The sequence below is a fragment of the Halichoerus grypus genome, chromosome 6 (assembly GCF_964656455.1).
Source record: "Halichoerus grypus chromosome 6, mHalGry1.hap1.1, whole genome shotgun sequence".
Taxonomy (NCBI): domain Eukaryota; kingdom Metazoa; phylum Chordata; class Mammalia; order Carnivora; family Phocidae; genus Halichoerus; species Halichoerus grypus.
The window spans coordinates 56,398,998-56,412,049 of NC_135717.1; the positions used below are offsets into that span (position 1 = coordinate 56,398,998).

Sequence of the window (13,052 nt, forward strand, 5' to 3'; positions counted from 1 at the left end):
TTTGTTCTAGCTTTGGTGCAACTGTAAATGGAACCTTCCTAATTTCTCTTTCTGTTGCTTATTAGTGTATAGAAATGCAATGGATTTCTATACATTGATTTTGTATCCTGTGACCTTACTGAACTTACTAGTTCTAGTAGTTTTTTGGTAAAGTCTTTAGCATTTTCCATATGTAGTATCATGTCATCTGCATATAGTGAAAGTTTTACCTCTTCCAAATCAGTAAATCTGGATGCCTTTTATTTCTTTTTGTTGTCTGATTGCTGTGGCTAGGACTTCTAGTACTATGTCAAATGCCAAATAAAAATGGTGAGAGTGGACATCCTTGTCTTGTTCCTGACCTTGGAGGAAAAGCTCTGTTTTTTTACCATTGAGTATGATGTCTGCTGTGGGTTTTTCATACATGGCCTTTATTATGTTGAGGTATGTTCTCTCTAAACCTACATTGTTGAGGTTTTTATCATGAATAGATGTTGTACTTTGTCAAATACTTATTCTGCATCTATTGAAATGATCATATGGTTTTTATACTTTCTCTTATTGATGTGATATATATCACATTAACTGATTTGCAAATATTGAACCATCCTTATAACCCAGGAATAAGTCCCACTTGATCATGATGAACGATTTTTTTTTTAAATGTATTGTTGGATTCGGTTTTAGTATTTTGTTGAGGATTTTTGCATCTACGTTCCTCAGGGATATTGGTCTGTAGTTCTCTCTCTCTTTTTTAGTGTTTCTATCTGATTTTGGTATCAGGGTAATGCTGGCCTCATAGAGTGAATTTGGAAGTTTTCCTTCCTCTTCCGTTTTTTAGAATACCTTGAGAAGAATAGGTATTAACTCTTCTTTAAATGTTTGGTAGAATTCACCTGGAAGCCATCTGGTCTTGGACTTTGTTTATTGGAAGTTTTTTGACTACTGATTCAATTTCATCACTGGTAATTGGTCTGTTCAAATTTTCTATTTCTTCTGATTCCATTTTGGGAGGTTATATGTTTCTAGAAATTTATCCAATTGTTCTAGGTTGTCTAATTTCTTGGCATATAATTTTTCATAATATTCTCTTACAATTCTTTGTATTTCTGTGGTGTGGTAGTTATTTCTCTTCTTTCATTTCTGATTTTGTCTATTTGATTCCTCTTTGTTTGTTTGTTTTATGAGTCTGGCTAAAAGTTTATCAGTTTTGCTGATCTTTTCCAAGAATCAGCTCCTGGTTTTATTGATCTGTTCTATTGTGTGTGTGTGGTTTTCTGTTTTGTTTTGTTTTGTTTCTACTTCATTTATTTCTGCTCTATTTTTATTATTTCCTTCCTTCTTCTACTGCTTTTGGGTTTTGTTTGTTGTTCCTTTTCTAGCTCCTTTAGGTGTATGGTTAGATAGTTTGAGATTTCTCTTGCTTCTTAAAGTAGGCCTACAGTGCTCTAAACTTCCCTCTTAGAACAGCTTTTGCTGCATCCCAAAGATTTTGGACTGTTGTGTTTTCATTTTCATTTGTCTCCATGTATCTTTTTATTTCCTTTTTGATTTCTTGGTTGACCCATTCATTGTTTAGTAGCATGTTATTTAGCCTCCATGTACATGTTCTCTTTCCAGATTTATTCTTGTGGTTGATTTCTAGTTTCATAGCAGTGTGCTCAGAAAAGATGCACAGTGTGACTTCAGTCTTTTTTGAATTTGTTGAGACTTGTTTTGTGGCCTAATATGTGATCTCTTCTGGAGAATATTCCATGTGCACTTGAAAAGAATGTGTATTCTACTGTTTTAGGATGGCATGCTCTGAATATATCTGTTAAATCCATCTGGTCCAGTGTGTGATTCAAAGCCACTGTTTCCTTATTCATTTTCTGTTTGGATTATCTGTCCATTGATGTAAGTGGGGTGTTAAAGTTCCCTACTATTATTGTATTACTATCAATTACTTCCTCTATGTTTGTTACTAACTGCTTTAAGTATTTGTGTTCTCCCATGTTGGGTTCATACATATTTACAACTGTTACATTTTCTTGTTGGATTGTCTATCCCCTTAATGATTATATGGTGTCCTTCTTGGTCTCTTGTTATAGTCTTTGTTTTAAAATCATCTTATCTGATATAAGTATCGGTACCCTGGCTTTCTTTTCAAATCCATTTGCATGATAAATGCTTCCCCATCCCTTCATTTACAATGTGCATGTGTCTTTAGGTCTGAAATGAGTCTCTTATAGGCAGCATATAGATAGGTCTTGTTTTTCTATTTAGTTACCCTTTGCCTTTTGATTGGAGCATTTAGTCCATTTATATTCAAAGTAATTATTGATAGGTATGTATTATTGCCATTTTGTTACTTGCTTTATGGTTGGCTTTCTTTAATGATATACTTGGATCCCTTTCTCTTTATTTTTTTGCATATCTATTACTTGTTTTTGATTTCTGATTACCATTCAGTTTGCATATAACATGTTCTGTATATAGCATATTAAGTTGATGGTCACTTATGTTTGAACCCATCATTTACTCCTCTCTCCCCACACTAGGTATATGATGTCATACTTCACATCCTTTTATTGCTTGAGTCCCTTGACTGATCTTTATGGATATAATTTTTCTTACTGTTTTTATGCTTCCTACTTCCCTTACTCTTGCTTGTGGTCTTTCCTTTCCACTCAAAGGGTCCCCTTTAACATTTCTTGTAGGGCTACTTTAGTGGTTATGAATTCCTTTAACTTTAGTTTGTCTGGGAAACTCTATCTCTCCTTCTATTCTGACTGATAGCTTTGCTGGATAGAATATTCTTGGTTTCAGATTTTTTCCTGTCAGCACTTTGAATACATCATGTCACTCCCTTCCATACAGGGCCATAGTTCTTACAGAAGCCAGCTCTAGGCTACACTCATCTTTTTTTCTTCAGGAAAGTCCAATTTCTCTTAACACTTATAGTAAGGAAATGTCTTCTACATCTGGCTGTCCTGGTGTCTGCTTGACCGCAGCCTGCTCAACATGGACTTATCTTCTCAAAAGCAATCTCCCTTTGAAGTCTGTCTGCTTTTCACTAGCACTACTATTATCCCAATCAAACAGATTCAAAATCTCACATTTGTCTTCAATTCTCTTTTTCTTCTTCCATTTGAAACCTAGGAATCAAAAAGCAACCAAGTCCTGCCAATGCTTCTGTCATGTCTACTGCATCCATTTATTGGGTTCCCTCTTTCTGATGGGCACTGGAGATACAAAGATAAGGAAGACACACCATGCTGCCAAAGAGCTCACTGTCAAGTGTCCCTTCCTTGATATTTTTATAGCTACCACTGATGTTCTAGATGTTCATCATTCTACAGTATCTTTCTACAGCCAGCCCCTGACCGCTCTGGCTTTCTTCAGTCTATTCACTCCCTCCTAAGACTCCAATTCACATAACATTTTTCTGACCAGATACATTCCCTGAAATGATAAATTCATCATGTAATACCCTTGCGAGGAATATCTCCACGAGGTTCTGGTATCTACAGGAAATCTGTTGTCTCTTCTCAGATCATCAGAGCTCTGTGTGTCCCGGGCTTACCCCTATCTACCTGCACGTCTTCCCTTTAACCCAAGTACGCTTCAGTACAGGTCCCTGCTCCAGTGAAGCTGGTCCTGAAACTGACTGATGTTTACTCTGGACCCCATCACCCCTCCCTTTACACTCATCCTCCAAGTCACGGTTCAGTCCTGTCTCTTTCCACAAAATGTTTCAAGAAATTTTATATCCCACACTGACCATGCATTGATATATTACAGTATTTATATAAATCACTCATTTTGACACTAAATCATAAGTATTCATAGTTTTATTTTTTGTCTTTCCAAACACTACAATTTCTTTGAGGTTGGTAAGAAAACTTTGTGTTTTTCTTATGTACTTTCAGATGTCCATTCATTTGAAATATATTTACTGAGGTCCTACTCTTGTGCCCTGCACTATACCGAGCTGAGAGGGTCTACTGTGCTTTAATGTAGTAAAACCCTAAACAGATATTTGTTGATAAACAAAATTCATCCCCTCTGCTAGCAAGCGGCATATTTATTTAAGAAAAATAACTCTTAAAAGCCGTCTTATTTTTAGATCATGTGGCCAAAGAAGTCCCATAATTTCCCACTAGCCCCTCAGTGTCAACTCTTGGGAGTTTAAACAATCAGGCTGGAGGAGGATTTAGAATATACTCACTTGCTCATATTCGTCAGAATTTAATGCACCTTTTGTAATTCCTGTTAAAAGGATATGATCACCTTTTTAAGGGTCACATTTTGCTCTTCTTCAACTTGGCATAAGAAGTTCACATAAAGAAAATGGAGAATTTGCCATCTTTAATAACAGGAGATGTTTCTATACTGCCAGTTTTATAAATAAGCCAGAAACTCCCCAGATTTAGCCAGCTGTATTAGTAAAAATTTAGGAAAGTGGGCAGTTTATTATTATTTAACTGCACAGACTTCTGTTGAGGGTGTACATAATTTAGTTTACAAATATGACCATAAAAAGAACATTCCAGTATAATAAATATTCAAGTCAATAAATAAATGTCACCGTGACTGTTCTCTTCCATGACAACAAACAATAAGTGCTATAGTCCCAGATGTTTACTTAAATTGGCCCTGGAGGGATAGATAGGCCATGGGTAATCATCATGGTTACTGATGTACTTTTTATACCAACATGGTACTAAGGAGAAAATGGCCATTCTGTCTGCATATCATCCATGTCTACGGCTTCTAGGCAGCATAATTTGCAGCAGTGACTCTCAAGCAGCTTTGTATTTGAAGAGACTCCTGACTTATCACAAAAAAAGAAAGAAAAAAGGAAAAAAAAAACTTTAAAGAGAATTATTTTTTTTTTAATTGAACCAGACGCTGTGTAAAAATCTGCAGAGATCATGTAAGGCTGAGAATGAGGTTAACCTTCTTCAAGAAAGGATTTGCTTTTGCTTCTATCAGACATCTGGGCTTAGGGTAGATCTGAATCCAATTGAGGATGGAAATGATTCAAATCTGGGCTTCACTCATTGAGAGAATTCATCTTTCCTAGGGATTGCTGGAAGCTCTGCTCAGCCTCTCTGCCTGTCAGCCATGCTTTTGCATTCAGCAAGTTTCTTGTGAGAAAAAGCAGCCTTAAATGCAGGGCTCACCTCCCTTGGCTTCCTTCTTCTTCTGGATTTTAGTCCTGAAAATTCTCCCTGCCTTGGTAGCTTGCCAGCGCCCTCAAACAGTGCACTTCGCTTAGTATACTTTGCTTATTTAGTATACTTTGTTTTCCTTGTATTATTTGCAGGAGGTATGAGCTAAGGTGATTTCACAGTTGGAAGGAGAAGCTCCTTTGGTGATTGGTATCACCCTACTTTGGTGATTGGTGTCACTACTCATTACACTTTCTAGCTGATTATCTTGGACTAATCTTTAATAGCTCAATACTTCAATATCTCCCTCTTCCTCTTTTGTCTCTTCTGTGCATGTAGAAAAGTCTCTCTAAACCAGACTCTTTGGCCACTTGTTGACCCTGTGATCATTTAAGTTACAACTGCCCATGAACTTTCTACCCAGTCTCCTGGTCACGTGGATCTCTCAAGTCTAGTCTTGAGTAGGACTATGTCTTAGTCCATCTGAGCTGCCATAACAGAACAGTATCAATGGGGATTGTTACGAACAACAGTTTATTTTCACAGTTCTGCAGGCTGGGAAGTCCAAGATCAAGGTACCGGCAGATTAGTTGTCTGGTGAGAGGCCACCTTCTAGTTCTTAGATGGCCATCTCTTAATGTGTCCTCACATAGTGGAAGGGGCACAAGGACAGTCTGGGATGTCTTACAAGGTCATCAGTCCCATTCATGAGCGCTCAGCCCTCATAACCTACTCACCTCCCAAAGTCTCCATCTCCAAACACCATCCCATTAGGAATTAGGTTTTGAATTTATGACTTTTGAGGGGACACATTCTGTCTATATCAGACTATGTAGCATAAAATATCCTGGAAATTAAATACACAAGGATCCCTAACTGAAAGGTCAGTTAAGAAAGATGCTTAATGGTATCCCACAGGAAGTCAACACATCCATGAGTCTACCCGACAGAAGGAAAATACTCACTTTGAGCTCTAACCCAGTCAGGAATTTCCTCTTTCACTCACTGGTAGCTGGCCCGAACCCCTCTCAAACTGGCAGCAAAATTAAAAGGCAGCTGGTCCAGTGACCAGAGCATAAAGTCACCAAAGGTGAGACAAGCAGAGCCACAGCACTGTGTAAATAAGAGCTGCCCTCCCACAGTAAAGAAAGACAAGGAGCAGATACTTCTTAGAGAATCTCCAGGGAAAGCAGGCTCTTTAAGAAGGTCTTCAAAAGACTTAAGGCTTAAAGTCTGAAAATCTGAACCAGTAAAGATAAAAATATATTTCCGGACTGTAACATCATAAAATAATTTGGCACCAGACAAAACACGTGCTGAATGCCTAGCAAAGAATGAGAATGCAGGCCAAGAGAAGCAGAGCAGTGTGGACCACGCAAGCACAGAGACAACTGGCCCGCTGTACGATACGACTGGGAGTAAGGGGTCCCAGAGAAGTTTCCATGCACCCCTGAAGAACAGTGTTGGGACACAATTTCTTTCTGTCCAGGTGGGCTCCACGTTATGCAAGGACAGGACATCTCTATAATCATCAACTGATAATCTGGTCTTGTCAGGTTGACGGCTCCTCCCCAGGTTATTAGCTGTAGCAACTCACACTTCTGAAGGTGGCTGGGGTTTAAGAGCTAACAAGAAACACTGGAAGGGAAAACACTGGAAGGGAAAACACAGGAAGGAACACAGTTTTTGTTTGGAAGCGATGGGACCTTGGATGAGATTTTCCCTCTATGTTTTCCAAACATTCCAGAATGCGATCATATTTTATTTACAAACTAAATAAATAGCAAATATAAATGGTATAAAGAAGCAGCAATGTCCTCTAAAATTTCTTTTTTCAACTCAAGATTTTCTGTAATGAATCCCAATAACAGAATTAAGTTTCTATATAAGAGATGGGGAGGGAGCGCCATGTGCCTCAGGAGGGGGTCTGAAGATTAAGTCAATCTGATTGTCAGCTGGCCCCTTCTACTTTCCTTCAAACAACACGTTATTTCCCATACAAAGCAAATACACAAGACATTTTTAAATCTCGTAATATTTATGAGGAAATTCTTTACCTAAAATTCTCATATTCTTCTTCTTGTCGTTTCCACGGACAGCTCTGTATATTTCTGATAATCTGAAGATAGTCACTCTCTAAATACCTAAAAGTCAAATGCCAATAAAATTAGAAAACAGAGATCCCACATATTGCTAAACATACATATAAGTGTCCTAGAGGGCAGTTTGAGAATCTGCTCATTTTAGCTAAGTCTTTTCTGAAATAAGGTAATGTAGAAATAAGTTAATATCATACCCATTTCCAAACCACTAGGAACATAAATTTGGAAAGAATCATTATGTTGACTTAGGAACGTGTAATATGCATATATCATAAGTCAAGTCTAATATTACAGATAAACCATGACAGCACCTCAATTCACATTCATATCTTATAGCCATTTCATTTTGCTATAACTCACTGACAAACATATTTTATAGATGTTTACCATAAATATATAATTTATCATTTTTTATACTCTAAGTTGACTTATTTACCTTGGAAAATATATATAAAATTTCCCTAAAATAACCATCTTAAATTTTAATTCTGAATGGTACACTAAAAAAAACAGATTAAGTTAAGAGAGATGCTTATATATTGGCATATAAAAATCTATAGGCTCAGCAGTACAATTTTGTGGGATCCCAGTCCCCAGTAAATTTCCTTCTAGCTGAAATTTCATCAGTAAGTATTAATTCCTTTAATCATAGAATAGCCTTTAGTCTTTAAGGGTTATCATTTCAAATGCAAGTACTGGGGCCCCTGGATGGCTTAGTTGGTTAAGCATCTGCCTTCAGCTCAGGTCATGATCCCAGGGTCCTGGGATCGAGCCCCACATCGGGCTCCCTGCTCCACGGGGAGCCTGCTTCTCCCTCTGCCCCACCCAGGCGCCCCCTCCCTCTGCCCCACCCACCCCCCACAGCTTGTGCTTTCTCTCTGTTTCTCTCAAATAAATAAAATCTTTAAAAAAATTAAAAAATAATAAAATAAAGTGCAAGTACCCCTTTGTGTGAATAAAAAAAAAAACCTTAAATTTTCTTTCAATTAATATCTTAGTCATTAGTTGCCTACCACATGAGATGAAGGCTCTGCACTAAGGAGATGGAGTATGTGCAGTGGGTGGGTGGAGAAGGGAGAGGGCCATGAAGAATCCTGTCAGAAACCACTCCCCCATCTCCATCCAGCAAAATGAAGAACCTCCAAAGCTTCGCTCTGAAAGAGCTATTTGTTATAGGTAGGGTAAGGTCATCAACCAAGTAACTCCTCTCCCTCTGAAGTTTACCTATCTTTTGGGTATCTCTGTCTTCAATGTGCCACCACAAATTAAAAAAAAAAAATATATATATATATATATATATATATATATATATATATTTTTTTTTTTTTTTCCCCCCTTGGCTGCTGTTGGCCCAGCTAAGAAAATTCTGAAAATCTTGAAAGACTGTTATATACTAAAGGAGAAGCAAAGCCAAAAGCTATCACAGGAGAGGTTAAAAATAGTTTTACTTGTATACAGGCTTCCAACCTTAACAGATTTACCTCATTCCCATGGGTATTAAGACTTGTCCAAGTATGCCAAGGAGCCTGAGAAATCTATATCCTCTACCTCCAAAGCGTTGTCTAAATGTGATACTCCCCAGCTGGAGCAAATATTACCTGTCTCCACATGGTAGGGGAAACCCAGAGACTCTGCAAGTATTAAGCTCAAAAAAAAAAAAAAAGAAAGAAAAAGAAAGAAGGAAGGAAGGAAGGAAAGAAAGAAAGGAAAGGAAAGGAAAAAGGAAGAAAGGAAGAAAGAAGAAAGAGAGAGAGAAAGAAAGAGAGAGAGAAAGCAAGCAAGCAAGCAAGCAAGCACATCCAGCAACCTACCCAAGGCTCTCTCAATTTCTGGCTCTTCAGGAGAGACATGACATGGTGCCTATGCTCTCATGTCTGGAGAGTCTTGTCTACCACCATGGCATGGTTTTTAGTCATTTCATCATATTCAAAACAGGACACTATGTGTACCAGGGTTTCTCAGGCAAAGTAACAGAAGAATTGCTATCTCGTAGGAAGGGAAAAATGAAGGGGGAGATATCAGAAGGGGAGATGAACCATGAGAGACTATGGACTCCGAAAAACAAACTGAGGGTTTTAGAGGGGAGGGGGGTGGGGGGATGGGTTAGCCTGGTGATGGGTATTAAAGAGGGCACGTTTCATGGAGCACTGGGTGTTATATGCAAACAATGAATCATGGAACACTACATCAAAAACTAATGATGTAATGTATGGTGATTAACATAACATAGTAAAATTTAAAAAAAAAACTAAAGATGTAATGTATGACTAACATAATAAAATTAAATTAAAAAAAAAAGAATTGCTATCTCACAAAGCTCATTGAAAGAGAAAATGAAAAGAGAGAAGCCAAATACAAATATCTTCTCATTAAATCAATGACAATGGCAACTGTATGTGAAGTCATCAAGATAAAGCATAACATAAAAAGTAGAGGAAGTATGAAATTACTATCCTCTCCTAAAAACTAAATGTGTCAGAGTTTGAAGTTTTCTTTAAATGCCATTTGTTGGGTGAAAAAGAAACTAAATTTCTCATGATGTACAGCTAAGACAGATTAGTGAACTTGAAGACAGAGCAGTAGAAACTATTGAAAATGAGACATAAAAAGAAACAAAAGATTGAGTGAAAAAGTTACAATCACACAGCTGTGAGACAACCCTGAATGGCTAATATATGGGAAATTATGACCCAGAAAGACAGAAAAGACAAACAATTTTTTTCAAAAAATTATGGTGGCAAATTTTCCAAATGAGAAGTATAAACCCACAGATCCAAAAAGCTCGACAAACTGAAAATACAAGATACGTTTAAAAAAAAAACAAAAACTAGAAGTGCCTGGGTGGCTCAATCAGTTAAGCACCCGATTTAGGATTTCTGCTTAGGACATAATCTCAGGGTCAGGAGATTGAGCCCAGAGTAGAACTCCATGCTCAGTGGGGAGTCTGCTTGAGGATTTCTCTCTCTCTCCCTCTTCCTCTGTCCCCCCACTTGTGCAAGTCTGCTCTCTAAATGCATAAATAAATAAACAAATCTTAAAAAAAACTACACAAGGGGCACCTGAGTGGCTCAGTCGGTTAAGCGACTGCCTTCGGCTCAGGTCATGGTCCTGGAGTCCCGGGATCGAGTCGCGCATCGGGCTCCCTGCTCAGCAGGGGGTCTGCTTCTCCCTCTGACCCTCCTCCCTCTTGTGTTCTCTGTCTCTCATTCTCTCTCTCGCAAATAAATAAATAAAATCTTTAAAAAAAAAAAACTACACAAAACACACAATAATAAAATTTCTTTAAACCAGTGATAAAGAAAAAATCTTAAAAGTAGTTAGAGAAAAGACAGGTGCCTGGGTGGCTCAGTCAGTTAAGCAACTGCCTTCGGCTCAGGCCATGATCCCGTGGTCCTGGGATTGAGCCCCACGTAGGGCTCCCTGCTCAGCGGGGAGTCTGCTTCTCCCTCTCCCTCTGCCCTCCCCTCCCCCGCCCACTCAAGTTCACTCTCTCTCTCAAATAAGTAATCTTTTTTTAAAAAGTAGAGAAAAGAAACATACATAGAAACAAACTAAGATTACAGCAGACTTGTCAGAAACAATGCAAATCAGAAGGCATGGAACAAACCATTAAAATAAAGAACATCATTTAGGGGGACTGTCAACCTAGATTTCTACAGTCAGCAAACCATTCAAAAAATGAGGGCAAAACAGGGACTTTCTCAGACATACAAAGGCTGAAAGAATTCATACTGGCAAACCTGCAGGAGAAGGAATGCTAACAGAGTCCTTCAGGCACCTGAAGAAAAAGGAAACTGGAGTAAATCTGGCTCGATGCAAAGTAACGAAGAACACTAGAAATGGTAAATATGTAAATATTTACAAAAGATTTTCTTCTTTTTCTACATCTCTTTAAAAAATAATTGACAGTTTAAAGTAAATATAATAATAATATATTGGGGAGTTTATAACATATATAGAAATCAATGCCTGACAACTACAGAACAAAGACCAGAAAGGGGAATGATATAAATCACTTTGAAAGCAGACTGTGATGACAAAAGATGTATGCAGTTGACCTTTAAATAACACAGGGGTTAGTGGTCTTGACCCCCTGTGCAGTCAAAAATCCACATATAACTTTTGACTCCGAAAAAATGTAATTACCAATAGTCTACTATTGACCAGGAGCCTTACCAATAACATAAACAGCCAATTAACACATATTTTGTATGTTAATTTGTATGTATTATATACTATATTCTTACAATAAGGTAAGCTAGAGAAAAGACAAAGTTATTCAAAAAGTCATAAGGAAGAGAAAATACATTTATAGTACTATACTATAAAAACTCCACGTGTAAGTGGACCCATGCAGTTCAAACCTATTTTGTTTAAGGGAAAAGTATACTGTTCACTAAAAGCAATCAGTAAAAACAAAGCCATAAAGAGTGAGGATGTAATCATAAAATACTCAACCAAAAGAAGGCAGGAAAAGGAAAAGGAACAAAGAGCAGGCAAATAGAAAACAAACAACATGATGGTAGATTTAAACCCAACCATATGAATAATCCCAGTAAGTGTAAATAATATAAACATACCAATTAAAAGGCAGAGAATGTCATCTTGGATTTTAAATAAGCAAGAACCAATCACATATTACTTACAAAATAAGCATTTCATATAAGTAAACAGGTTAAAATTAAAAAGGTGAGAAAAGATATACCATAGTAGAACTAATTAAAACAAAGCTAGAGTGGCTATACTCATATCAGACAAAGTAGTTTTCTGAGCAAGAAATATTACCATGAAAAAAATAAGAGCAGAAATTGGTAAGAGAAAGAAATGAATGAAATCAAAAGCTGTTTTGTTTTAAAAATAAAGTCGATAAACTTATTGTCACATTGCTCAGGTAAAAAACAGACACAAATGACCAAGATGAGACCCATGTTGGAGACTGCAGCACTAACGGTCCTACAGACATAAAAGTATAATAACTTTATGCCAAAAATTTGACAACTTAGACACAATGGACATATTTGTTGAAAGACACAAACTACAAAAGCTCTCTCAAGAAGAAAGAGAGGTCAGAATCAGAGGGAGATGTAACCACAGAAAAGTGTTCAGAGAGATGCAACATTGCTAGCTTTGAAGGTGGAGTTAAAATAGAGAACAGTTCTGGTTCAAGATGGTGACACAGAAAGATCCTGAACTCACCTCGCGCACAGAGTCTACAGCTACATATGCAACAATTTCCTCTTGAAACAAAAAAATACAAAACTAAAGGCTGGCTGAGTAACAACTACACATTGTGGGGCACCTGGGTGACTCAGTCGCTTGGGTGTCTGCCTTCAGCTAGGGTCATGATTCCAGGGGATCGAGCCCTGCATCAGGCTCCCTGCTCAGTGGGAAGCCCGCTTCTCCTTCTGCCCCTCCCCCTGCTCGTGCTTTCTCTCTCTCTCTCTCTCTCTCTCTCTCTCTCTCTCTCTCTCTCAAATAGATGGATGGAATCTTTAAAACAACAACAACTACACATTGAGGGAAACCACATCAAAGCAGGTAGAAAAGGCTGGGATGCAATCTCATCATAAACCCCATCCCCAAAGCAGTGACCCATAACTAGCAACTAGCTAGCAGGGAACTCAAAACCCAGAGATTCTCCCTGAGGAGCAAAGGGTTTGAATCCCATGTTGTGCATTTCAACTTTCAAGACATCCCCTTGACAGATGAGTCCTCAAAACACCTAACTTTAAAAACCAGTGGGGCTCACATCCCAAGACCCCAAAAATGGAAGCAATCTGAGAAACTGCTCTTCAAGTGCTTATGTGCTTGGACT

General features: G+C 37.9%; 1 protein-coding gene across 1 annotated transcript in view; it reads right to left on the reverse strand.

Moving 5' to 3' along the window:
- Positions 1–13,052, reverse strand: part of ST8SIA6 (ST8 alpha-N-acetyl-neuraminide alpha-2,8-sialyltransferase 6) — a 135,992-nt gene that overhangs the window by 34,369 nt on the left and 88,571 nt on the right. Inside the window, exon 4 of the mRNA XM_036097063.2 lies at positions 7,193–7,279. Coding sequence (XP_035952956.1) covers positions 7,193–7,279 — 87 coding nt within the window. The remainder of the gene's footprint in view (positions 1–7,192; positions 7,280–13,052) is intronic.